Genomic DNA, 27,733 nt, shown 5'->3' on the forward strand with positions numbered 1-27,733 from the left:
AGGAGCTTATATTCTAGTAGTAATAGAAACTCTGTTTTGTAATATTTTGTAAATTTTGTAAATTCTTTTATTGAATCTTCAATACCATGCCTTTTTATTATACTCCCTCTTTAGTATTTATGCAATTATTTGTTATTCAATGTATATTACAAAGAATTTACATTTTTGAATATTGTCCTTTTCATGTGTATGTCTAGTACAGAAATTGTTTTCAGAATTCCTGGGTACCAGATGTAGTCTTGTTGTGTACTGGATATGTGACCTTGTGCAAGTCCCTCAGTTTTTCATAGTGGAGGTACCAATAATGCCAGCCTCCTTAATCCTCTTAATGCTATATCTCTCGATAAGAGAGTAGAAGTCCTCACACCAGAATGCGATCAACTTTGACCAACCAGTGAAATTATTTGCTTCTACGCTATCCTTTCTTCCTTACCTCCTTACAGTGGAAGCAGTGTCTACATTCTGTTCCTTCTCACTCTCTAATGGATGACTATAACTCTTCATTGATCCTTTAGCACATCTTCAGCTACTCTGTTTTCATTCACATTTAAACAGTTGAGTTTCTTCCTCCGGAAAAAAACAAAAATTCATATCCATCCATTTGTGGTTTTGTACACAACTAAATCTGTCTGTTTTCTTACCTCCTATGCACTGTACCCCCATCATGCCACTGAAGCTGCTCTTGCCAGTGTCACCAATAATCTCCTTATTACTATTTCTAGTGGGTCTAGAATCCTTACCTGCAATTACATTTTTGGAAAAGAAGGTGGGTATTGATAAAGTCAGTAAGGCGACAAGGACTTTGGGAGAAAGTTTGATGTTCTTAGGGCAAAAAGAAAACAGCTTTCTTTTCATTAATTCATTGACAAATATTTATCAAGCACTTTATTAATCATTGAAGATACAGTAGTTAATAAAATGGATAAAAGTCCCTTTTTCTCTGGAGCTTGTTAGTTTGAGGAAATAGACAAACAAAATAAGTAAATTATGTGTCAGATAATGATAAAGGATTATCAAACAAAAATAAAGCAAAGAAGAGGGAGTAGAAGTTTAAATAGGGTGGATTTTAGATGATATGGCTACGGAAGGCCTCACTAAGAGTAAGACATTTGAGCAAAGACCAGGAGATGAGGGAAGGTCCCATACAAATATCTGGGGGAAGAGTAGGCCTAGCAAACTATTTATTTTGTCTAAGCAAAAATAGTTCTTTGTCCTATGAAATGTTTTTATAAAGATTTTCATTCTTATGATAAGGAAGACTGGATATTTTGGGGTATACTTCTGCAAATTGACTTTTTAGGATAAAGCAGTATTCATGATTTAATCTTATAGAAAAAGTGAAGACAAAAACTCTAAAGCTAATTTTATTTCACATTCCCTTTAGCATCTAGATGGTTGCATGCTTTTAGAGTTGGGACAGTTTAAATAATGGCATATTTATTCCTTAAACAAATGTAGATCTTTTTTGAGTAAGTGGGACATTAGCTGAAGTAACATAGGGTAGCTTTATAGGGCTCTAAACTAACTTACTGAGGTTCAACAGAAGCCTTTTCAGGAGGAGAAATTTTAGCATTTGTACACTTAGTAGTATTTCAGCAAAATAATCACTTTTATGAGAGCAGTAAAACTATACATCCTCTGCATTATATTCAAAACACCAATTTATTTAAAGGAGAAAGACGCCTTAAGAACAGACTTACAGATTGGCTCCACTATTTGGGAAGATTCATGTGCTTGTTATTGGAATATGGTCATTTAGTCATCAGAATAGGGTCCTAAACCCTCAAGTGGACTGCAAGCTAGTTATAAATGGATTAATATGATTTACATAATTGGTTAGTTTTCAGAGAAACCTTTTAGATATTTAGAAAACCTTCAACAGTCAGAATCCAGAAATTGCTTCTCTCTTCTCTTTTACCCCTCATAAAGGTAACAGATTTTAAGAAGTACTGGAGGGCTTACCTGGTGGCGCAGTGGTTGAGAGTCCGCCTGCCGATGCAGGGGACATGGGTTCGTGCCCCGGTCTGGGAAGATCCCACATGCCGCAGAGCGGCTGGGCCCGTGAGCCGTGGCCGCTGAGCTTGCGCGTCCGGAGCCTGTGCTCCGCAACGGGAGAGGCCACAACAGTGAGAGGCCCGCGTACCGAAAAAAAAAAAAAAGAAGTACTGGAGACAAGGAGTAGGCAGGTGGCACACAATTTCATTCATATTTAAGAGCCAATAATAATGAATCACTGGCCATTTTTCCTGGTTTCTTAACATTGTAACAGGCAGTGAGAAACAGAAACATTTCCCTAAATTTTGGTTGTCTTACAGGTTTCAAGTTTCTTTCCTTCAGTATGACTATTAATTATCGTGTATTGCTTTATATCTGTAAGCATGAGAAGCACTGAATAGGAAACATTTTAGGGTTTAATTTGTTCAGTGGCTCACATGGAGGATGGAAAAGGAATAAACTCTTAACTGAGCTTGATAAGGATGTGATCTTTTAGAATGAGGTGTTTACATATACACTTGTACAAGGTTTTGCCTGTATTGTCTAGACCTGAGCAGTGCTAGTGCAACTGCTAAAAAGCATATATGACTGGTAAAGAAGTGCTGATAAGGTGATATTTGAGAGACTATATACTCTACTAAATAAATATTCTCTCTTAGCATTTTTAGTTGGTCTGTGATAGCCTTCAATTGTCATTCCCAAGTGTACAAATCTTCCACATTTTTTACCCCCCTGTTTTCATCTTCTTTCTGCTTGCTTAGGAAAAAGAATTCTCCCATCTCTAGTAGATAATATTTAAGGTCCATTCTAGCCAGAGTCTAAGATCCTTTCTTACTGTGTTATTGATATGGTAACATTATTGATGAGAGAGCATTCTGGTTCCATTTCAGGAAAATTAACGACAGGATGTCATTTCCTTTACTATTTACATGGGTATTTATCATGGGATGAGTCAGGAAGAGAGAAATCAGATTTGAAATTTAAACAGCCATAGAGAAAATGATTTGAGGGTTTTGTGGGGTTTTTTTTTTTTGTGGTATGTGGGTCTCTCACTGTTGTGGCCTCTCCCATTGCGGAGCACAGGCTCCGGACGCGCAGGTCAGCGGCCATGGCTCAACGGGCCCAGCCGCTCCGCGGCATGTGGGATCTTCCCAGACCGGGGCACGAACCCGCGTCCCCTGCATCGGCAGGCGGACTCTCAACCACTGCGCCACCAGGGAAGCCCTTGAGGGTTTTTTTTAATAACTTATTTCTAATGCCCTCCCTCCCCCATTTCAAAGATAATGAGTTCATGATTGTCTTTCTAGGTTTTCCTATTATTAAACAGTTCTGTAATTTTGCCATCTAAACACTTAAAACATTTTGATGTCTATCCTTCCCATGTGTTTTCAGTACACACACGTTTAAACAATTAGCCTCAATTGTTTTACAATCTACTTTTAAAAGCTGTATTATGAATATTTTCTATGCTATTAAATATTATTCTAAAATATTTTCAATAGCTGCAATATAGTACGTTATATGTAACAAGATTTAATTAGTCCCTCTGGTTAGATGTTGTTATCTACTTTTAGATTTTTGCTTTTATTAATTATACAGAAGAGAACTTTGCATAAATCTTTGAATACTTCCCTGGCTATTTCTTCAAGATAAATTTTCAGGTGGTTTCATGGGTATAATATTTTTAGTTTTTGTTTCAGCGAAACAATTACTCTTTGCTGGAGGAAGAAAACTATATTTTTTGAATGCTCATATGCCAAATACTGTGCAAGATGCCTTGTAGTCACATATTTCATATAATTTTTAGCTGTTTTCTTCCCCATTTTTATAGATGAAGACATCTATATGCATGTGTGTAAGATATTTTGCAGTACGTTAACAGTATGTAGAAACTGTTTAAATGTTTTGTTTAGCAAATAACAAAGGCCTTCAGCAGTCACAGGAAACAATCAAGTTTGTAATTCTGTTTTGGCTTTGGAATATGTACTATAATAAGACTTCATCTTTTCATGTTTTATTTGTTCAGTGTAAAGGGTTTTAGGTCTTAAAATTATATGTTAATTGGCATTTATAGCTCTAGGAGGAAAAAAGTGGGTGATTCCCTTATGAATTTTGGGTTTTGCTCATATGACTACTGTTATAGATGATTAATTTATAAATCACATTTTATCTTTAAATTAGAAGCAGATAATAATTGTCTGCTAGGTGAAAATGGTTTCCCTTCACTTAAAACTCCAGACATAACTTTTTCAAATTTTGCACTTGCAAGATCTAAGAGGGGAAAGTTCAGAGATATAAGGATGACAGAAGGTTGCAGAGGAAGGGTGAGAGCAGTGAGGTGACAAGACTGTATGCTTTTACAGAGCTAATTTAGAATCCTTTGCCTACTGCTTCATGGAGCTACCCTATGTTGGTAAGTGAGGTTGTTGTTTTTAGGGCCTCGTATTTGTTGTCTAATGCAGTGGATGTTTTGTCTCAGTCACATAGATCAAACAACAACATGGCAGGACCCCAGGAAGGCCATGCTCTCCCAGATGAACGTTACATCCCCTACCAGTCCACCAGTGCAGCAGAACATGATGAATTCAGCCTCAGGTGAGTGAAATGCTGTAATTAGAGCACACCAAGTAATGCTCGTGCATTGATAAAACTTTCTGTGGAAAATAGTAGTTATTCTTTTAAGGAAACTGGAGCATGGATGATGGTTATTTTCTATCCACTTTCATAAGGGAAACTTATCTTATTTCAAATAACCTGCTGAAAGCCAGCAGATTTTAAAGTTTCAGTTCTGAAGTGAATATCTCAAATTCCTAGTTTGGTTAACTTTGACATGCTTGTGTTTTATTGTGCCGCTTTCTTGTGTCTCTTAGAGTTGAAGTTTCCCTCTTCCTTTTGTGGTTTGGATGGGAAGCCAAGCTGTGGTGTTCTTAACTCACCTCTTAAAGTGGATGTTTGTTCTACCTTGAGAATAACTGGAAGGTAGCAACTTATAAAGCTCAAAGCATCTTTCTTAGGGCTGGTACATGTTATTTAACACATTTCCACCTTTTTCACAGAAGATAAACCTGAGTATAAATTTTTTTTCTGTCTCCTATTTGGCAGTTTACTTAAATCTGCCGTTTTTCTCATCTATATAATGGGTAGTGGTCATGCCCCTTATTATAGAGAGGAAGATATTAAAGGAAATCATGTAATACATATAAAGCGTTTATATTACAGTTCTAGTACGGAGTAGATACTAAGTAAATCTTTAGTTCCTTCTTCCCTAGGTCAGTTAGATAATTGTCTGGCTTCTTCTTTGTTACATGGGCCCAAGGCCATAGCTACCCATTATGCATCTTTGTGCATGTTAGGAAAAGGTACCCCTTCCTCTGGGAAGATGCAGCCCTATGCCTGGCATCAAGGATTGAGCATTTGGGCTGGATTTCTGACCATTCCCCTACCCCACCCAAACACACACAAACACACTTTATCCCCTTTACTGAGTGTCCTGGGTCAGGGCACAGATGGCAGCTGTAATTGGCAGCCCTAGTGGCCTTAATGGCTTCCTCCTTCACAGCCCATCCATCTTCCCTACCCAATAAACTGATCAACATGATATTATTGGAAGCTGCACTGTAGATTTTCTTAAATAGCAGCCTTTGGAAAGGGACTGGTAGAGTTGGAGAGGGTGGTACAGTTCATTGTCACAAGGATTCCTTGACCAGGAAAGGTCACAAAATTTGAAATGTCCTTCTGCCCCTAAAGATGGTGACAATGTGTGAGAATGTTTTTGCTGTTGCATGAACTCTATGTTCTTGCCTTTGGTGGGTTGAACACTTGAAAGGATTCAAGAAAATGAAAGTCAAGGCAAGATTCGTGACTGAGCTTCTCTTGTCATAAAGTTTCTTTATATAAACTCTTGAAGAGTTTATATAATCTTCCATTTTATCTTCCATTTTAGCTAATTTTATAATTTATTTATTTATTTATTTATTTTTGGCTGTGTTGGGTCTTCGTTTCTGTGAGAGGGTTTTCTCTAGCTGCGGTGAGCGGGGGCTACTCTTCATCGCGGTGCGCGGGCCTCTCACTGTCGCGGCCTCTCTTGTTGCGGAGCACAGGCTCCAGACGCGCAGGCTCAGTAGTTGTGGCTCACGGGCCCAGTCGCTCTACGGCATGTGGGATCTTCCCAGACCAGGGCTCGAACCCGTGTCCCCTGCATTGGCAGGCAGATTCTCAACCACTGCGCCACCAGGGAAGCCCCCATTTTAGCGAATTTTAATATCAGTACATTTACTTATCCTCAGAACCTGTTTTATATGTGACACTTGAGTTAAAATTTTTCAAAAGCAAAAAATTATGCAAGTATTTATTGACTGATATTTTTACTTGACAACCATTTTTTTAATTATCAAATTTCCAAATAAAAGTTCTGAAAGCTGCTTCATATTTATAATCCGAAGAAGATGACGCACATTTTTTATTTTGTCATAATCCATCAAAAACTAAACCGGGGAAATTAGTAACAAACAACTCATTAATATAAATTTTATTTTGAAAGATTAGGCATTTTGCATCTAAAAGGTTGATTATGATTCTTTTAGAACATTGGTTTGTTTATGTTTTTCCTATTAAATTTTCTAATAGTAATGGTGTAAGGAAATGGGGAGAATTTGTGTTCAGATTTATGTTTAAAACCAAAAGTATATATCAAATTGGTTTTAATGGATTTTAGAATATTTGTGTATCTTTTATTTCAGCTCTGTGTTTTATAAAATATGAAATGTGTTTTTATATACTGCATATAAATTAATAGACATGCTTACTGCTGTATATTAATAAAAGAGGTGACTGGCAGGAACAGTTTGAGTAAAGTGGCAAGAAGCACGATTGTAGTGGGTGGGTAGCGGGGTGGGGGGGGCATCGTATGAGACAGAGAGAGTTGGAGGGAGGACCTGAAATGGGAAAAGCCACCCCGAAAGAGACTTGAGCATGTTTAAATGGTAGTAGAAGGTATTAAATAATAATAGGAAGCCCTGTTTATATGTCAGGCTTCCTGATGAGGTCATTTTGTACAATCTCATTCAATTCTCATAATGGTCATTTAAGTTAGGTGCTGTTATTAGTCTCACTTCACATCTGAGAAACATTGAGTGACTATTTAAAAACAAATAGAAGACTTCTACATGGTGTTGAAATGCTTGGGAATGAATGTCATGGGAACTATAATCTTGATAACCTCATGTTCACATAAAGTTATAGCCATAATGTCATTTTAATAAGGGTTCAACCCAGGGTCTTGTCCTTATCCATCTGTAACAAACCCATGGAGTTTGGCGGCTGTGCATTCTCCACTGAGGTTACACAGCATGATTTCTCAAATAGCTTTAAGAGAAAATGATCTTATCTCTCAGTCAAGGATTTCTCCTTGAGAAAAGCAGCAAAATTGATGCTCCTCTGTGCTTGGAAAATAATCTTCTGAGTTTTTAGAGCCTGGAGCCAGTGAGCAAGAATTGTGAGGGTATATAAATAAATTTCCAGGGTATTTACTGTAACAAAGCAGCAAGCCTGTTTCCAGTTAAGCAGGGTGTCTACAGACAATTTTCACCCTAAAGGGAATGCCTTCTGAACCTGGTAATCTGAAGCGTTTGAATAAAAGAGGAAGCTACACAGCTCTTTTGAAGCACTTTACTGGGTTAATCAAGCTAAATGCAGCTTCATTTACATTTTTATCATTAATTATTTTAACAAGAACTTTCTAGTGTTAGTCTTTTTAAAAAACTCTCCTCATTCAAATATTTGAGTCCAGCTTTGTGTTCTGTTCTAATTATTTCTAATCAGGCCACTTTCCTTTAAAATACTGTATTTTCTCCAGACTCTCCAGTTTTCTGCATAATTTTTAATGGAACTGAATAATATTTTAAGATTTCCTCCAGTTCTAAGATTTTATGAAATCCAATTTATTTCACTCAGATTTGGTTTAGCAAAAATGATTAGTTTACTTTTGCTTTTTATAAGTCCTTTTTCAAAATATGAGGTTGAAATGATGAATTTCATTGCTAGACTGGAGATGTGTGATTTGTAATTGGCCAAATTTCTAAATATATGTAATTGAGAAATCACTTAAAACACAGCTGCACCTGGAAAGGGTTCCTTACTTGATCCTAGGAAGAAATTTATATTCTTTAACTGTCCATTTAATTGACAAGACAGTGAACTTTGTGAAAGGAATTTGAAAAGTGAGGAAAAGAAAATTATTAAAGGAAATTTGAATAATTTAGTAAGATAATAGTTCTATTTTACTTTACATTAAAATATATAATACTATATACACACATATAAAAGTATACACAAACCCTGTTCTGTTAAATTACTTGATGTTGCCCTTTACAAGTTATATTAAAAATGTATTATGCTTATAGCACATTAGTAGCCTTTTGATGCATGCTTGGGATCTATATAAAATAGTTCTGCATACTAAGAGTTGGGTAAACAGTAGTGGTTTTTGTTTTAGACATTAGAAGATAAGGACTTGGGGAGAGAAAAGTGGTAATTCTCCTTTAACCAGCTCTATTTATATGAAGATGTTAAGTTTTTTATTAGTAGCTTGTTAACAGTGACCCACAAGATTGCTGAATCTTAAAGCAGCATTAAAGTCAAGAAAATATACTCTGTGATAATCCAGAAATAACTTGGTGCCAAAGGACTGGTGACTGTTTAGGACCATTAAAAATTGTGTAAACCTTGATTTAAATTATACAAAATCAATGAGACCAGTTGTCTGCTTTTTTAAAATTTACCTTTGCTAACAATCCAAAGTCAGATGTCTTGTTACAGATACATTTTAAGGGATTCATTATTTTCATGTTTTAAGTCTGGCATTTATTTTTGACTAATGCCCAGATCTACCAATGCAGCACTTTCTGATTTCCCCATTATGAAAACCTGCATGGAATTCCTAGGAAATATATCAAGATGGGTGGAGAAAATGCCCTCTTGATCATGGAAGGTGATGTGTGTTGGAAGAATTTGCTAAGCACCTCCATTGCAGTGGGGAAAGTATTCAGAAGCAAGCAGAGTGGGTAGTACAGAGCTTCCTTGATATTTGCCTGCCGTATTACTTCTGCTTTGTGTAATCTGTGTCAGAGGACCAGACCAAATGGGAAAGAGAGATTGTTACCAAGGAAAATATGACATAGGACAGATGTGAAATGTGAAAATAACAGGTAGAAAGTTGATATGAGTTTCTTAACTTTAAAAAGCACAGAAGAGGTAAGGATGTATGGGAAGTTGCACAGCGGACCACAGGTTTTAGGAGTTGATAATTCTTACTTCATGTGTTGTAGTTCACAAACTTCTAAGTTCTACTTTTCACCTTTGGAGTGAACTGAGAAGGAATTTAGAATAGGGGTTAAGATCAAGGGCTCTGGGGTCAGGTGGACATGGGTTTGAATCCCAGCTCTGTCACTTAACTGACTATGAGATCTTAGATAAGTGAGTATATCTACCTGTGCCTCATTTCTTCACTTGGAAAACGGGGTGACAATAATAATAGTAACACTGAATTTATAGGGCTATTGTGAAGATTAAATGACACAATCTATATAAAGTGATGGGTACATAGAAATTAGTATTAACAATATACCGTGCTTGGTATAATATATTGAATATATAAAAGTAAATGTGATCTGATCTGATATTTTACAGTGTAATCAGTTTACATTGCCTGGTAATTACTGTTACTTCATTTAAAATAAGTTTTTAAATCTGTTACCACACTATTTTTTAGGGTTATGTTTATCTCTGTAAGCTTTTTATCATCAAATATGCATCATTGGTTCTTACGCAAGTCATGCGTTGTCTTCTGGCTTTTAGTTTCACATAGATTCTCCAAGCGTGAGAGTGTTGATAAGAGTGTTAAATATAAATATGGTTTTCTTCTCATGGGTCAAACCTTTTCTGATTCTTAAAGTTTTTTATTATTGTAAGATGGAAATTGTTTGTCAGTCTGAAATCGTAATATATGGAACAACACTTAAGTATACCAAACAGGAATAAAACTGTAATAAAGCCCAAAGTCAAAGCAATGAATGAAGTATGAGACGGAGGCAGTATACTTTATTACTCTCAATCTCTTATCCCAAATAATCTTTTTGAAACCAGAATTAGTGCTTGCTTTTTTCTCATCTGCAAATTTTGGTAAATTAAGAAAAGATGGCCACAGGAAAAGGGAAAATAGTAAAAAGCAAAAGCATAATCCAAATGAATATAATCCTTAAGAAACTGTTTGTTTTATTTAGTTTGTATCTTGATTTACTTGTTAAGTTCCTGAAAAAATGGTTAGTAATATGGAAACAAGAACCATTTTTCCTGTTTAAAAATATGGACCAGTCCATTTCATTTTAATAAAAGTTACCAGTAAACAATATATAGGGATTATGAAGGTAAAAATATTTATTTGTGAAATAGAAAAAATAATTCAGTGAGAATGTCCAAGCAAGTTGCAGATGACATAGCTTGCAATTATCATATCTTCAGTATATAGGAGTTCTTCTGAAGTCTTTGTTAAACCCCGTGATGCCCTACACATGGTATTTTAAAATCTTGATGGCTTCATGACTTTGCTGCTTGATGAAACATGCCACTTGTGTCCGAGCAGCTAATGGCCTCTACTTTACTCTGATGGCGAGAGCTTTTCGCTCCCTCTATACTGGGGATCAGTCTTTTTTTTTTGGAGGGGGGGGCTGCATTGGATCTTTGTTGCTGCACACGGGCTTTCTCTAGTTGCGGCGAGCGGGGGCTGGTCTTCAGTTGCGGTGCGTGGGCTTCTCATTGTGGTAGCTTCTCGTTGTGCAGCACGAGCTCTAGGTGCATGGGCTTCAATAGTTGCAGCACGCAGGCTCAGTAATTGTGGCTCGTGGGCTCTAGAGTGCAGGCTCAGTAGTTGTGGCGCACAGGCTTAGTTGTGACGCGGCATGTGGGATCTTCCTGGACCAGGGATCAAACCCATGTCCCCTGCATTGGCAGGTGGACTCTTTACCACTGCGCCACCAGGGAAGTCCCCCTGGATCACTCTTGATATTAACTGATTCCAGTCATGATTTTTAACTTAAAAGTATTTTCTAAATAATATTAAAACTCAGAATACCTGGGCAAGGCAGCAACATTTAGCAAATGGAACAATAGATGTTGGCTGATAAATTATCATTCTTTATTCTGATTCTACCCAGCTACACTTCTAAAATGACTCCCAGAGCAAGACACCCTTCACCCCAAATATATCAGCAGAACTTTAAATTCAGTTATTCTGGAATCGAGGCGTGTGTTTATGTATTACTTAAGCTATTGGCATGTACGATATAGAACTATTTTTAAAGTAGTACTCATTTCTTCATTCCTTTATTAAAGAAGCCCAAAATAATCATGTTGAAAAGTGGACATATAGTTACTTGGTTTTTCAGTACCTTCAGAACAGTATTTTTTATAGTGTCAACATTTTCCTAAGATTGTGTCCACTTGGGAATTGTGATATCCCAAATAATTATCTAAATCTCAAGTGTGTTAGGCAGTACCGTATTCATACATTTAGTTATATGCCCTATTATTTCAGACAAGGTAATTCCTTTCTGTCTTTGCTTTACTTTAGGGGTTTTCTTCTAAAGCAAAGGGAGATATATAGAAACTCAAGATTGTTGATGTCCCTTGACCTGATCTTAGAGCATGAATAACAAATATTTTAAAAAATCTATTAGAAGTCTCTTAAGTAATCATTTGGGAAAGTAAAGTTCATTTGAATTCTGAAAGTTACTGAGATTTTATTGTAAATACTGAACCTAATGAAGAAGAAAAGGATATAAGCTTATTTCTGTTATGTTAACCAAGAGACTAACTTAGAAGAGTAGGATAATATTGTAAAGAGTATAAAGAAAAAAATTTGATACGTATCCTTGCCACCAGCTTTCTTAGTATAATGAGTTATTAGATAGTGGTGTTTAAAAATATAGGTGTCCGTGTTCAACTTTTCTCCAGTGATTATTTGTAGTGATTATTTGGAAACTTTGCTCAGCTTTGGAGTAGAAAGGATGAGAAAGAGATTAAATTATTTACATTTAAGAACCAAATAAATGCCTGTTTTTTCTCTTGATAAGTGTTAGAATATTATTTTTGTCTTTCCTACTGATTTCTAAATCCTTCTGGCTACTCTCTTGCTACAATAATTTTATGACTCATAAGAGAAATATTTGTGTGAAAGATTAAGATGCTAATTCTTTAAAAATGATATCCATAGACTACCATATATAGGCAGCATCAGTGAAATGAAAAAAATCCTGCAACAATAGAGTTTTCCAAAATAATATTTTCTTTTGATGTCAATAAGGTAAAGAGGTGATAAAACTTTAGGTTAAAATTTTACCAAAAGGTCATTGCTTTATTTGAACATGTCTGAAGTCTAAATGAACTTTATAGAAAGCTAATCTTTTATAAATTTACATACTAAAACTCTGTAAGCTATTAAGTTAAAATCTAAAACACTCAAGTTACGCTGAAGAAAATCTGAAGAGTTGCATATTAGAAAGTTCTCTGAACTTATACTTGGCCTTTTCCTCTAGGAAGTTCATCTAGCTATAACAGACAAAGAGACAGATGATTTTTAACAGTCTTATTATTCACCTTGAGACAATTGAATTGTTCTCTTTCCACATCATTCATTCAACAAATATCAAATGCTCTACTTTGTACTAGACATCATTGTAATGGCCTCAGATTATGGAGTCAAGGTAAAACAATTTTTTTCCCATATAATTATAACAATAAATGTTATGGGAGACATGCACCAAGTGCCGAGAAAGTGGAGGAGGAACAAGTGAATAAGTGGTCGGGAGGGTAGAGCAGACATCTTTAAGGAGCCAGAGGTTTGTTCGTTCCCTCAACAAAAATTGAAAATATGTGCAGGACACGATTCTAAATCGTGAGAGTACAGAATAGAAACAAGTACACAATGTGTCAGGTAGTTACAAATGGAAAGAGAAAAGAAAAGTAAACCAGTTAAGGGCCAGAGAGTGACTGACTGGGGGATGGAGGAGGGAAATGATCATTTTAGATAGTTTCTCCAGTGTAGGCCTCTATAATTGATGATTTTTGAGCAAAGATCTGAATGAACTGAGAGCCATGAAGATATCTGAGGAAAAGGGGAGGAATGTTCCATGCATAACACAACAGCTGATTTAGAGTTGCTGAGGCACATTTGAGGCACAGTAAGAAGAAGGCCATTGCAACTGGAACAGTCACTGAAAGGTAGCACGGAAGCCCTATTATATAGGGACTTGTAGGTTTTGAACAGAGGAGTGATACGATCTGAGTAAGTTTTTTAAAAGTACGGAGATTAGTTAGGGGGCAATTGCAATAACTCAGGGGAAACAGTGAACCAAGGTGGTGGAAGGGAAGTGGTGAGAAGTGGTTGAATTTAGAACCTGAATTTTAGTAGATGAGTGGGAGTTAAGTTTACGGAAGAAAAGGGAAGATAAAGATAGCATTATGTGAGAGATTACTGAGCCTGACACCCCCCAGCACCATATAAGTAGTGATGGAATGGTGGGGAGATGAGACTAAAGACATCTAAAGAAGGCCTTTGTGTGATCAACTAAGAAGTTTGAGCTTTATCCTGAAAAATTTGGGAGCCCATTAAAAATGACTCCTCTCTAGGGTTCTTCCACTATCTAAGGGAAAACCTTCTATGGGTTCCCTATTGTTGTTATTCAGTCATTTCCTCTTTGAGATCCAGGTTTATTTTCTCATAAACCTATCTCAATATTATTATACACAAGTTTTCATAAGTTAAATATATTGTTAGAACAAAATGGCAAAACTTCCAGGAAAGAGTAGGGAACGACTTTTTTTTTTATAAGTACCTACTATAAGCCCTTCCCTTTGTCAAGCACTTTCTCCTTTAATCCTTTCAACAATTAATTGAGAAGATCTTTGTCTCCATTTTCTGGATAAAGAAAGTGAGCATCAAGCAGATTAGTAACTTGCCCAAGGTTAGAAGGCTAATAATTAAATCTTGGATTCAGGATTTGAAACCAGGTCTGTCTGAATCTAAACCTTTCACAGTTTTCTTTAAAGTATGGTGTCTCTAGAGTTTAATTTCATTTATAATGCATCAAAGATGATTGGTTTTTGTTTTTTTAACCAAGTAACATCAAATGGTACTTTTGCTATACTGGTAAAGTTTGGGTTAGTGGTAGGTAGTTCTATAAAAGAGTTTTAAAGTAAGCATTGTTAGTTTTCCATATTTTAAATCAGTGGTTCTCAATTTGTAACGTGTAAAGGAATCGCCTGGGGATTTTTTTTCAATGCAGATTCTGATTCCATAGGTCAGGGGTGAGATGTAAAATTCTGCATTTCTAACAGATTTGCAGGAGGTGCTATAATGCTGGTTCATGGACTACACAGATAGAAGACTCTAGAATGGTGAACTTAAAACCATAGAAATGTTATTAAAGATCCACTTTGTTATTCCTTGTTTTATTTTATTAATATTTCTATTTTCAGTTGGGAAAAAACCTTTACTAAGTGCCTAATACAAATGGATGACTCCACCATTTCATATGAGAGCTCATTTAATATAAAAATGCTGCAGGGGCTTCCCTGGTGGCACAGTGGTTGAGAGTCCGCCTGCCGATGCAGGGGACATGGGTTCGTGCCCCGGTCTGAGAAGATCCCACATGCCACGGAGTGGCTAGGCCCGTAAGCCATGGCTGCTGAGCCTGCGCATCCGGAGCCTGTGCTCCGCAACGGGAGAGGCCCACGTGCTGCAAAAAAAAAAAAAAAAAAAAGCTGCAAAACGTTACCAACTTATAAAAAAAGTCTGTCATCTATAAAAGCACAAACTAAAGATCGGAGAGACTGACTTGACCAAGATCAATCAATCCTTCTTTTCACAGATAAGTTCTTAATCATTTCAGCTCAACAAACTTCGGTTGTATTTGGTGGTAGTGCTAAGCTCTACGGATATAAAGAGCAAAAAAATCAAGGTGATTCCTTCAAGACTTAGAGCTTGATGGGGAGAAATGTCAGGATGTAGGCAAATGAGTAGAGTTCAGTGAGGCATCTGCTAAAACAGGACATGAGCATGGTGCTTGGGGACACAGTATATGCTAGTGAGTAGAATACAGATAAGTAACATTGCCAGAATTCCAATCTAAGCCTGCAGATGTATGGGCCAGAGTTTCCTCTTACACTGCATTGTAATCTACGGGGGGTTTGGGCTCATCAGTATGTTCTAGTAGTTGGGCAGAAGAATCTTCTAGCTACTTATGACATAGGAGAACACCTGAACTCGAGGGGGAAAAAAAAGAAATGGCTTGGCTACCACTCTTGCATTTATTTGCCTGAAGCAGATTTTCATCGGTATATTTATAATCTTTTTAGTTTCCAGCCTCTAGGTCAGTACACAAAAATGACAAAACCTGAGCTCATAACTTAGAGCTGCACACTTTAAATCAGTTTTCACCCTGAAAATAAAACAGTTACTTTGGAAGCCAGAAGAGAAATCATTTTTTTTTACCAAACCTTGATTTTATAACCTGCTTTTTCTTCAACAAATGCATTTATACACGCTTGTCCCGTGTTTTGCTTATTGAAGCCACAAAAAAAGTTAGTGACAGTGATATTATAGGGTTTATTATACACGACAACCTTTTCCATTGAGTCTACCTAAAAATTTTAGTAGTGTGGACAGAATTTTGTTAAGGATTGTTTAGGACTTATGAGGTCAAGCATATGAATTTCAGATGTTAGTGGTTATGAAAGACTCCCTTAGAAGCAAAACTGCAGAAGAGTCAGGGGTGCATATATTTTAGTTCTCAAATACTTTAAAAACCACACGTCTGCAAGATCAAAGAATCACAGTCTAACCTGGTGGTAGTTTCTGATGAATGATGCCATCCTTGTCCTGAGCAACCTTGCAAAATTGAACATACCCACTCAAAAAAAAAAGGAAAACTCTTTTTCCGTATTCTAGGGCAGAATGATAAATTCTGAATTAAACTCAGTGTAAAAGAACAAATACAAGACAATCTTCAGTGAGCATCCACGAAATCAAAAACAAGTGCAATTTCAGTTCACAGGTGGGGAGGACTCTTACTAGTGGGATAGGAATTGAGAAAAGCTTTGCAAAGATACAGCATGAAAATGGAGTGGAATTTCAGTGGGTAAAAATAGTGGAGGCTAGGAGGAGACAGGCTGGGGTGTGTGCATTGGGGATATGTGTGGAGGTGAAAAGTGCATGACCCTGCTAAGTACTGGAAAGACAGGCCATGCAGCAGGAGGACTAACTTTGAATGGATTACTAAATTACTAATGTGATAGGATCATCTTACCAAAGAGAGAGCACCGGGTGCAATAGTAGAGGAAACTACTGTATATGTAAGCAAAGCCCTCTTGAGGAGGGGGCATTCACATTGGGGAGGGACGAGTAAGGCGTTAGCTAAGCAAGGAGGGCAGGGAGAAAGGTGCCTGCAGGGTGGTCCTGGAGAGAGGAGAGGAGGAAGAGTTTGAAGGACTGAAAGAAGACTGGGTGAGGAGAGGTATGAATGGTAGTGGTGATGCTTTCAGAACCTGTGCACTGTGCTATGTAATGCGTGACAAGAGAGGACCTTGAATAACCCAATTAAGATTTGAGAATTTTTCCTGTGGGCTTTAGGGAGCCCTGAGTCATAGAGCTACTTCCCCAGAGAAGGTGTGAGGCAAGATGCTCTTAAGGTACATATAATGTTTAATGTTGCAGTTGATTAAAACCAATGGGTAGGGCTTCCCTGGTGGCGCAGTGGTTGAGTCCGCCTGCCGATGCAGGGGACACGGGTTCGTGCCCCGGTCCGGGAAGATCCCACATGCTGCGGAGCGGCTGGGCCCGTGAGCCATGGCCGCTGAGCCTGCGCATTCGGAGCCTGTGCTCCGCAACGGGAGAGGCCACAACAGTGAGAGGCCCGCGTACCGAAAAAAAAAAAAAAAAAAGAAAAAACCAATTGGTAGACTACTGCTAAAGTTTAGTCATGGAAATACGAAAGTCTACAGTAAAGTTTGATTTGAGGAACAGGGGCAATTGAATTTTAAAGTAACGTCAACTCAAAATATGAGGACATGTTTTTTGAAGTGTTGGTGTCCAGTTGGTGGAGAAGAAAGACTAGTGTTGACCTTGTGAGAAGCATTAAAGATGTAGGAGCCATCTATGTGAATATGACTGAAGCAATGGGATTTCATGAAAGTTCTAGGAAAAGAAATTTTAAAAAACACTACTTTTCATTAATGTTTGTCGTATTTGCAGTGTAGTACTTAAGAGCATGAGTTCTGGAGAGCTAGAACTATCTGGGTTTGAATCCAGGCTCTGCCAGTTACTAGTCTGGGCTAAGTGATCTGAGGCAATAGTTTCCTCATTTGTAAAGTGGGAATAATAATAGGACCTATGCCATGGGACTGTTAAATGAGTTAATTTGCTTGCAAAAAACTTAGAACAATGCTTTACGTATAATAATACAGTTTGTGATTCATCATAAGTGTAAGAGACCAGAATTTCAAAACAAATTCTTCAAAGTTAGATTCCTTTGAAAGATGTATTGCATCTACTTCTCCAGCTACTCCTCTTACATTCTAAGGAAACGACTTCTTGATAGCCCTGTACTTTGAACCATGATAGGGGTGTGTTTAGTAAACTTTCAGTGTCCTGGGTGACATCTTTATTCCTGAATTGTGGGGCAGGTGAGAGGGAGAGGTTGTTCATCTTGTGGCATAATCAAGACTTTCTGGCTTGATTAGACATTGCAAATGGTTTGTTAGTCATTACTAATGCAAGAAGGTCCTTAGGCAAGAGCAGGAAGTTGATGTTGAGTCACCTTCAGTATTATGACATAGAGTATTTTATTTGTTTTCAAAACATTGCAGGAAGTTAGTATTTGTTATAGTAGTTATCATTCAACCAATAGTAGTAAATCCTACATAAAAATTTATTTCCCCCAAGGGTAAGTAATTCTAATTTATGAATTACTTTAATTATAGCCTACCGCTCTCTCTTGCTTGTCCTAATTCAAATTTCTCACCCTCTTTACATCTTATTAAAATGATGACCTCTTTCTGTTTACCTTCTTGATCCAGGGCTTATTTTTTATCTCCTCCTTTTTCCAAAAGACTTTGATGTGGTGGTTAGGCATGATAGCCCAGCCTTGGAAAACTCCCATATCTTTCCCATGTCAAAGGGCCTGCCTTTAGTGTATGTAAGCATAATCTGGGATGAAAATGTTTATTGCCCACTCTCACATGTTTAGAGGTTGTCCATGAGTTTGGAGACGTTGTTATTATCCTTTAGTATTGGTGGTCCCCTTTAGGTATAACCCATTCAACTATTTACTGGTTAAAATGCTGAGAGGTTTTCTGATCAAGTCTGGATCATAAAAACAAAGTGAATCACCGTACCTCATTCCTTGCTTATTCTACCCCCTTCATACTGGCCTCCTCGCTGTTTCCCCGACTGGAATGCTCATGCCCCACATCACCACACGCTGGCTTGCATTGTGTACGAGTCTCAGCTTTAAGGTCACTTTCTCAGTTTGGCCCTTCTTAGTCCACATTTTAAAAACACCATTTCCAGGTTTATGTTTTTGTTGTTTTGGTTGTTTTGGTTTTGCACTCATGCTGGTTTGTTTTTTGTTGTTGTTTTTTTTTGCACTCATTTTGTTTTTTGTTTTTTTTTTCACTGCACTTATTGTTAGCCAACATTGTACTATACATATCTGCCTGTCTTCCTGGCTAGAACATAAATTCCATGAAACAGGAACTGTTTTGCTTATCTCTGTATGTCCAGGGGTCTAGATTAGAGCCTGAATATAGTAGGGACTCAATAAATACTTAACTGAATAAAAGAATTTGCTATATCCCTGTGCCTTCAATTTAAGTGATACCAAATAATGGAGAAATTGAACTTACGTGGAGAGGATGAAACGGGATATTTTTCTCTGACAAGCATAAATAAAGAATTTTAATTGAATTTTGTTTTGATTACATTAATGTCAGCCAACATGTAAATTCCTGCCCTTGCTGAGTAGTAGGCATCCTACTCGACAGTAAAATAGAAAAATGCAAAATATACACTCCTGTGTTAGGTATTTCACAGTCTAGCCTGGAAGAAAATGCATATAAACAAATAATACTGTGTGATAAATTTTATGGCATTAGTTAATAAAGAAAATATTTTGCCAGCACAGAGAGATGACTCTTCATTTGAATTGAGAAAGTGAAGAGTTCTCAGCTAAAAATGGTTTAAAGCTAAGTTACGAGTAGTAGTTCCCATGGATCACATCAGTTTACTTGCCTCCAGAGTCCTACTCTTCATTTCCATCTGGTCATTAGAGGACAAACAAGATAATGTATTTTGGTCTACTTCTCCATGATAGTTGCTTGAGCCATTTCAGTTTTTTAAAAAAAGAAGCATCGCCCTTCTTATGACTTTATTTATCCTGATAGATGTTGAGCCATTTGCCTCATCTTATTCTAGCAGATGTGGCTGTGTGCCATTCTCAGACATGCAGTGCTTGATAGTTCGGCCTCTGAACTGCCCATGATGCCTAACAGTGAATAATTATAGTTTTATACAAGTTACATAAATTCAAGAAACAGTTCTATACCAGCCAAAGAATTCTAAGTAGTTATTTTTAGGTCAGTGTTTGTCAAAAGTATGTTCCTTGGACCAGCAGCATCAGCATCATCTGGGAATTTTCAGGCCCAGCCCCAAACCTACTGAGTCAGAAATTCTAGGGGTGGGGCTCAGCTTGTATTTATCTTAAGTAAATAAAATATTGCTACTTCTGTTTGCTTCATTTTATATACTCCTTCTTGGAGAAGTTAGAATATTTATGACACTAAAATCAAGATGTAAATTGAACTCAAAGGTATTCTACATTTATTTTGATCTGTCCCTGTAGTCTCCTCTTATTATAAATCTAGTTTTGTGAGAAGCCTAGATTTCCCCTTAGACTTACTGACCTTACTCCATTCCAACTCTAGACCAAACAGATGCTTGCATCAAACTTTCAGTAGCCTGTGCAGCTTGATGATTCAGAAAATATATCACTCTTGCTTTCTCACCTTCTTATGGTTATTCGGCAGTTAGCTTAGTTTAACCATAATGACATAGAAACCTTGCATTATCAGGTCACCAAATTTCTTCTAAAGAGAGAGCATTTAACTGAAAATTCTTTTTGTGGGTGAATAAAGCCCAGATCGATTGTTGTTTATTTAGTTCACATTTAAGATTGAAGATTTGTTTCTTTTCAGTTTTCTTTTTTCTATTACTAAGAATTCGATTGTGGTGCAAAGCTGTTTAAAGGTAATCTTTCCTCCTCTACTCCTTTGCCTTTATCAGTAGTAGCTTTCTTTTTTTATAAAGCGGACATCCTATTTTATTTTATTTTTTAATTTTTTTAAAATTTCATTTATTTATTTATTTTTGGCTGTGCTGGGTCTTCTTTTCTGTGCGTGGGCTTTCTCTAGTTGCGGCGAGCGGGGGCTACTCTTCATCGCGGTGCGCGGGCCTCTCACTGCCGCGGCCTCTCTTGTTGCGGAGCACAAGCTCCAGACGCACAGGCTCAGTAGTTGTGGCTCACGGGCCCAGCCGCTCCACAGCATGTGGGATCTTCCCGGACCGGGGCACGAACCCGTGTCCCCTGCATTGGCAGGCAGACTCTCAACCACTGCGCCACCAGGGAAGCCCGGACATCCTATTTTAGACAGTCTCTTTACACACAACATTAAATTTTTATCCAATGTTAAATGAACAACATAAGTGAATATAAAAGCATTCTTTTGTGTTTAGTATGTATATTTGGTATCAATATGAGTGCTTATAAAATTAATTATATAGTAATTATTCTATTTCATATGTACATTATTTAATTCTTTAATTAGAAATATGATGAGAAAATAGGCAGAAATCACTATGCTCTTTATTTGTATACCGGGCTTGTCTCTCCTTTATATCCTCATGTCTAAAATTAGTTAGAGCTTTGTTTTTGATTGTTTGCAAATTTAATGTATGGAAACACCTGCATAAGTTTTGGGGAATGTATTTATATCTTTGGGAAGCAGTGTGTTGTATGGTTTAAAAGCAGAAGCTCTGAAGTCAGACTGCCTGGGTTTAAATCTTTACCTTAGGGAAGTTTACTTTATTGTTTACCTTGGGCAAGTGATCTGTCGGAATGTAACTGTGTTTCATCTGTATGATATGGCTAAGAACATGGTGTGTGATGGTACTAATGGAGCTAGTTAGTGGTAGAGGTGTTGCTGCCATTGCTGCCCCCCAGAGGTTGTGCATTGCACTATTATTTATAAGAGCAAAAAAATTTACAAAGAACTGATATGTAACACTGGGAAAAGGGATAAATGAATTCTAATATATCTGTGCATAAGATCTGTGAAGCCATTAAAAAGAATGAGAGAGACTTACGTGTTGTGTTAAGAAAAGATGTCTATAATATATATTAAGTGAATATAGCAAGTATGGTTCAGGTAGAGCATGACATCAGTGGTTATGCATGTGTGTCACAAACTGTGCACAAGAAAAAAATCCAGAACATATCACAAAACTAAAGTTGTTCAGTTTTTCCCCCAGGGAATAGATTACAAGAAACTTTCACTTTTCCATTATTCATTTCTACAAATCTTAAACATTTTTTAAAAATTTCAGATGAACTGTAAAAGTGAAATACACTTATGAACAAAAGGTTTAAGGTGCAAAAAACACTGCATTAATAACGTCATTCACATATTCTGCTTATAAGCTTATTAATTGAAAAAAAGTTGTTTTGGGTTTTTCCTTAACATCTTGTGCCATATTTAATTCTTTTTTTTCCCTTTTTACTTAATCTAATGTTAGTGAAATTTGTCTTATGTAAAAGGATATTTCAGGGAAATATTTTAAGAAATCTATTTAGAGTCTCTTTAACACAGTGTCCCATTGAAATTTTAATTTTTAGAGAAGTTATGAATCACTATATCAAGAATCAGATTGGAATGACAATGAAGCCTTTATTAGGCCACGACATTAAAAGTATATATTGCTTTACTGCCTTCAATACCAGTATTACATAAATGCATGTATCAGAAACTTCACAGAAATTACATGACAACTCTTGTAGCTAAGAAAGTGATTCTGAGGTGTACATTTGTCTTGCCTTTTTAATTTTTTTTTTTTTTTTTTTTGGCTGCGTTGTGTCTTCGTTGCTGTGCGTGGGCTTTCTCTAGTTGTGGTGAGCGGGGCTACTCTTTGTTGTGGTGCATGGGGCTTCTCATTGCGGTAGCTTCTCTTGTTGCGGAGCACAGGCTCTAGGTACATAGGCTTCAGTAGTTGTGGCACGTAGGCTCAGTAGTTTTGGCTCGCGGGTTCTAGAGCACAGGCTCAGTAGTTGTGGCCCACAGGCTTAGTTGCTCCACAGCATATGGGATCTTCCCAGACCAGGGCTCGAACCCCTGTCCCCTGCATTGGCAGGCAGATTTCTTAACCACTGAGCCACCAGGGAAGCCCACCTTTTAAAATTTATAAACCTGCCCTAAAAGGAGATGCATATCTGGGAAACTGAACTGTCTTTATGCAGTTTAGCCTTCATGTACATAAAATATGCCGTTGATTTTATTGGGGGAGAAATTCCATCCAAAAATGTTGCCTACAGCTATGAGTTAAGAGTGTCTGTACAGTGTGTAGCTTTTATTTTTTAAAATCACAGATAGGGCATGTATATGAATTATAAATATATAAATACAATTTTGTATTAAAAGTTTTATAGTTTATGACAAAATCTGGTTCTGTGATAGGCTAATGAGTACAGTCGCTGTGAAGGAATGTTTGTGGCTCATGTCAGTGTGTGAATGCATAGACAATTTGAAGCTTTTGATATATTTGTGATATTTATCTTCCGTATACATCTTATGGGAAAACCCAAACGAACTTTTTGGCCAACCCCATATATGTACTATATGATTTTAAGCTTGTTTATAGAAAGTTCAAAGTATTAGAAGGCAGGATGTTCATTCTTCCATTAAATATCTAGTGAGCAATTACTCAGATACTGGACACGAGTTAAAAGATAAGTGGCCTGGTCATTGTCAGGAAGGCAGACATGTAAGCAAATAAATACAGCTCTATCTGTTAAAACATTAATACAGAGTAGAAGAGGAAGTTAAGCATTTTATGTGGGGTAATCAGGGAAGGCTGAATCAAAGGGGTGACATCTGAGCTTTCTCTTTTAAGGTGAATAAGAGTTTATAAGAGATGGGGCAGAAGGCTGTCTGTGATAACATGAATAGTACATACAAGGAGATGGCATGATTTTGTGAAAACTTGGGGAAGTAGAGTGAGGGTTGGGTGTGTGAGGAAGACTTATTAAGAAATGAGTCCAGCTGGCATTTTCCTTTTGATGGTAGAGAGCAAGGGAAACGTTTTTAAAATCAGTGAGTAACATATAAATGTTGATTGGGTAGTATTTTAAGAAGAAAACCCTGGTGGCTGCTGGATAGGAGACACTGGAATGAGGAGAGGAAACAAGAAGTCAGACACCAGGAACAAAGATCTGTAGTGGTTAAGAAAAAGAGCTGAAAATTATTGATGGTTGAATTCTTAGAGATGGGCTGCAACAGATCAGTCAGAGTGTTAAGTGGAGTCTACAGCATGGAGTGGGTAGAGCAGAAAGGGAAAGTTGATTTGTATCCAAGATACTGATCTTGGTTCTAACTCAGACAACAAAGGTAGAGAGTGATATTGTTTAAAAAAAAAAAAAGTAGGGAATCCATTTACTCAGGAGGCAGGTTTGGAGGCTATAATGAGGTCTGTTAGGGCCATTGGGTTGATGCTTCCAAAGGCATCCAGTGACTTTTGTTGACTTGTTCATCATCATGATATCTTAGGAAGTTAGAATTTTAATTACTTGTTTTTCAGAAGCATTTTACAATTGAGCCATCTTCGCAATTAAAGTCAGTAACAAACCCTTAATATTCAGTTCTGGAGGTTCTGTCTTCCTAGTGGGGAAATAGAACCCAAAGTGACACTGAAGGCTGCTGAGAAAAGTGGTTTGTTTGATTTACATGTGTTAAACAGATCTGCTTCCCATTCACTTTTTAGTAAACACAGGATTTCTGCAGCAAAGTTCAACTCTGGACATGGTTAGCATTGTGTGCAGAGTTCCATATTCAGGATTGGAGAAGGGTCTTCCCCCTGTGGCCTGTCTAGGAGTACAGAACACTCTGGTTCCACATACCTGCATTCCCTAACAGGATTTTGACCCCATCAAAGTAGATCTTTGATAATACTGTAGGAGCAAATTGGTCTGTTCCTAATACAAATGAAACTGGCCTAGAATTAGGGCCTTGGGTCCCATGGGCCTGTGTGAGTGGTCTGTTTAACCAAAGTTACTCTTTCAGCATTACTCTTAAGGCTGTTGGACTGCCAGTATAGAAAGAAGGAACTTGTTCCATTTTTGCACAGGAAACATACTTAGTCTCTGATCTTGGATGTGGGAGGTGAATAAAAAGAAGTGTTGGTATGAGAAAAATGTCTCAGGAGTTAGGCTGCTAAGTTTATCATCTCTGACACTAGCTTTGTGATGTACCGACTAAACCACTCTGTGCCTCAGTTTCCCCATTAGAATGGAGATAGTACTACTGCTTATGTCCTTGGTCATTGTAAGGATTAAACGAGTTAATGTACCTAATATACTTAGCACAGGGACTGGCAACCAGTAAGCAGTCAATTCGTGTTGGTCCACAGATGGAAAATTTTAGGCATTTGCTCAGACTCTCCCAATTTACCTTTGCCTTTTCTGATTCCTGGTGGGAGTGGGAAGTGGAAGCCGGGGAGTGGGAGAGACAAGGAGGAAATATGCCTGAATTTAGTGGTTTATACTGGGCCTCTCTTTTCATTGCTATTACCTCTTAAAAGCAACTATCTAGCCTCCCTTCCCTCATAAAGATCGAATAATCTTCTTACACTTTCTATATTCTTTAGCCCTATCTCCCAGGTATTACTTCCTCACTCAGTAGCTTTGAAATTTGTACCTTTTCTCTTTTTCTTCCTGAGAAATTTGCCTTCCGGCAGTTGTGGTGTTTACTCTGCCCCCTTCCCAAGTCTCTGACAAACTTAAACTTCTAGCCACAATCCCCACCTCCTAGCAACTTCCAGTCTGCTTAAGAATAAGCTTTTTTGAACCATGTTTTCTCTATTATAGTTTTCTTGGTGTGAGTCAGTCACATAAATAATGGAAATAAATGGTACTTGGCAGTCTTAGCTAAACTGTGCTTTATATTAAGCAGAATGTTTATGATACTGTAGGTACTCTGAGAACACTTGCATATATTCCTTATTAAAGAACCTTTTGGGGTCTCTAGGAAGATACTGTCCCAAAACTGACTGGATTGGGGGATGGTCCCTGAGCTGTAGCACTCCATGTCTTATATTAACACTAATAACAGTTATTTGGGTCATGACTTCCAGAGCATTTTCTAAAAATCTGACCTTTTTTACATCTGTGTCTTTGGGGGTATAGATTTTGTTATTGGGTAATTTCCTTTTAGTGGAGAAGAATCAAGTATACAGGTTTACCTTTCTTCTCTGAGCACATTGTTAATTCTGCATTAATGAGTTGTTTTATGTCAGGATGTGTTTTCTTTTTAAATTAGCACCCCTCTCACTTTTTTTTAGATGCACCAAGTTAAAAACCAACCGTGATTTTTTTTCTGTATTTATAGGTCCTCTTCCTGATGGATGGGAACAAGCCATGACTCAGGATGGAGAAATATACTATATAAACCATAAGAACAAGACCACCTCTTGGCTAGACCCCAGGCTTGACCCTCGTTTTGGTAAAGGTTCATCTCAAAATCTTTTTAGATATTTTTGATGACTGTTTTTTGGTATGTGAATTTGGGAAGGTACATTTAAATTAAATTGCACTGCTTCATAATTTTAAAAAATGACTGCCCATCCAACTTATCCAAGTACTGTTTTTATACCTTTCACTTTAAACTTGAGAAATTCAGGTCTAAATCAGCCTTTTAGCTTGGACTTCTTGGGATGGGGTTGGAGGAATGTTGTGGTGGTTTACTAACCAGACTCGCTGTTCCTTTCACATTTTGGGAAAACGCAGTGATCGTGTTTAAAATGATCTTTCTAGCTACAGAAATAATCAGTCTGTCGCTTCATCTAAAACCTGGGATATCAACTTTTGTCAGTAACGTGGTGTCTGCTTATGCTTAACTTAAGAGAGCAACGAGTACCATCCTGTGCCTGGGTATTATAATGTTTTCTATCCTGGGGGGGTGGGTACCCCGTCACCCTAGAGATAGACCAATGAAAGCCTTTTTTTCCTTCTCTTCGCTTCTGCTCCCCCCTTTTTTAAGTAAAGGGGGTTTTTCCTTTGTTTTTCATTTAGGAAACAAACCCAAAATAAGCCATATTTCCCTCCAAATCAAATGACAAAAATCACCATTTGCACAAAGAAATACTCGCCTCCCAAATGTGCATATTTTGATAATAGTATACATTTTTTTTAGGGCCTTTTTACACATTTTTTTTCACTGTTTTCAGTTTCTTCAGTTGGGTTTCTGAGACATTTTTCCAAAGCCATGGAAAAATGTATTTAAAAAGGAGCAGATCATTGTGGTTTTAAAGCTTTCGTCTTGGACTGGATGCAGCTAAATGAAAACAATGTGCAGATCACTGAGTAGGTCAGACTGAGGGAACTCGGAACCTTTGAAGCTTTACTGGGGTTGACCTAACAACAACTGTGGGGCCCTTATGGGAAAGAGGAATTAACTCTGTGAATGCCATCAAAACACAGTCCTGGGGGAAAAAGAGAAAGAAAAACTCTACCCAGAGCTGGTTGGGTAAAATAACTTCCCCGTCAGGAACATTCTGAGCAGTTCTCCTATATCTATATGTATACCTTTTTAAACCCCCAACATTTGGGTTTGCCCCAAGCTTACTGATTGGCCAGCTTTATGAACTGATTGAATCCCCTATTCAAGTCAAGTCAAAGGTGGGATCAGGGCAGAGACTGTCATTTTGACAGATATCCGGTTTGGCTTAAATGCTAGCCTTTTGAGTTTCAAGACCTATTTGAGTGTTAAAAAAGTAATGTGGCATGTTAATAATTTGCAACTTCAGATTCTATTTAATGCTTGAATAAGCCCTTGTGGTTGAAACAGGAAACCAAGTAAGGTAGAGAATTTAATAAATGTTGCCATTTGTATGGACTAGAACGATAACAGACATGTTTCCTTAAATCATCTTTAATGAAATGAATTCTGCTTGTCCATGTTTTGGAAATTTTAAAAAATGGTACTGTGGGATTTTTTTTCCCTCTACACGAGATTATGAAAAATGATGATTAACCCTTAGCTAACTGTAGAAATCAGCAATTGGAACAAAGCTTTTTTTTTTTTTAAGTATTTTCAGTTAATAAAAAGTGAAATAAAACAACTTGGCTGTGAGCTTAAGTAGATTCATTAATTACACACACAGCTTGGTCTTTTTTTCTAAATGGGAGAAAGTACCAAAAAAAAATAATGATAATCTCCCTCCCACCTTCAACACGTATGTACACACAGCGTACAGTTAGCTATGCCAAGAAAAGTTTTCATAAAATACTCTTACTGCGTTTAGTTTCCCTTTTTGGGCCCACTGTGTATGTGTAATCCAGACAGGCTTGACAACATGCCAAAGCTT

General features: G+C 37.3%; 1 protein-coding gene across 8 annotated transcripts in view; it reads left to right on the plus strand.

The window, feature by feature from the left end:
- YAP1 (Yes1 associated transcriptional regulator) overlaps window positions 1-27,733 on the plus strand; it is a 107,677-nt gene that overhangs the window by 44,600 nt on the left and 35,344 nt on the right. For 4 of the 8 annotated variants that reach the window (XM_060160271.1, XM_060160276.1, XM_060160274.1 and 1 more), the window contains exons 3-4: window positions 4,475-4,590; window positions 25,756-25,875. In XM_060160271.1, coding sequence (XP_060016254.1) covers window positions 4,475-4,590; window positions 25,756-25,875 — 236 coding nt within the window. The remainder of the gene's footprint in view (window positions 1-4,474; window positions 4,591-25,755; window positions 25,876-27,733) is intronic. The other 4 variants (XM_060160273.1, XM_060160277.1, XM_060160275.1 and 1 more) reach the window with 1 other exon arrangement.

This window comes from Lagenorhynchus albirostris, chromosome 9, assembly GCF_949774975.1.
Source record: "Lagenorhynchus albirostris chromosome 9, mLagAlb1.1, whole genome shotgun sequence".
Classification (NCBI taxonomy): domain Eukaryota; kingdom Metazoa; phylum Chordata; class Mammalia; order Artiodactyla; family Delphinidae; genus Lagenorhynchus; species Lagenorhynchus albirostris.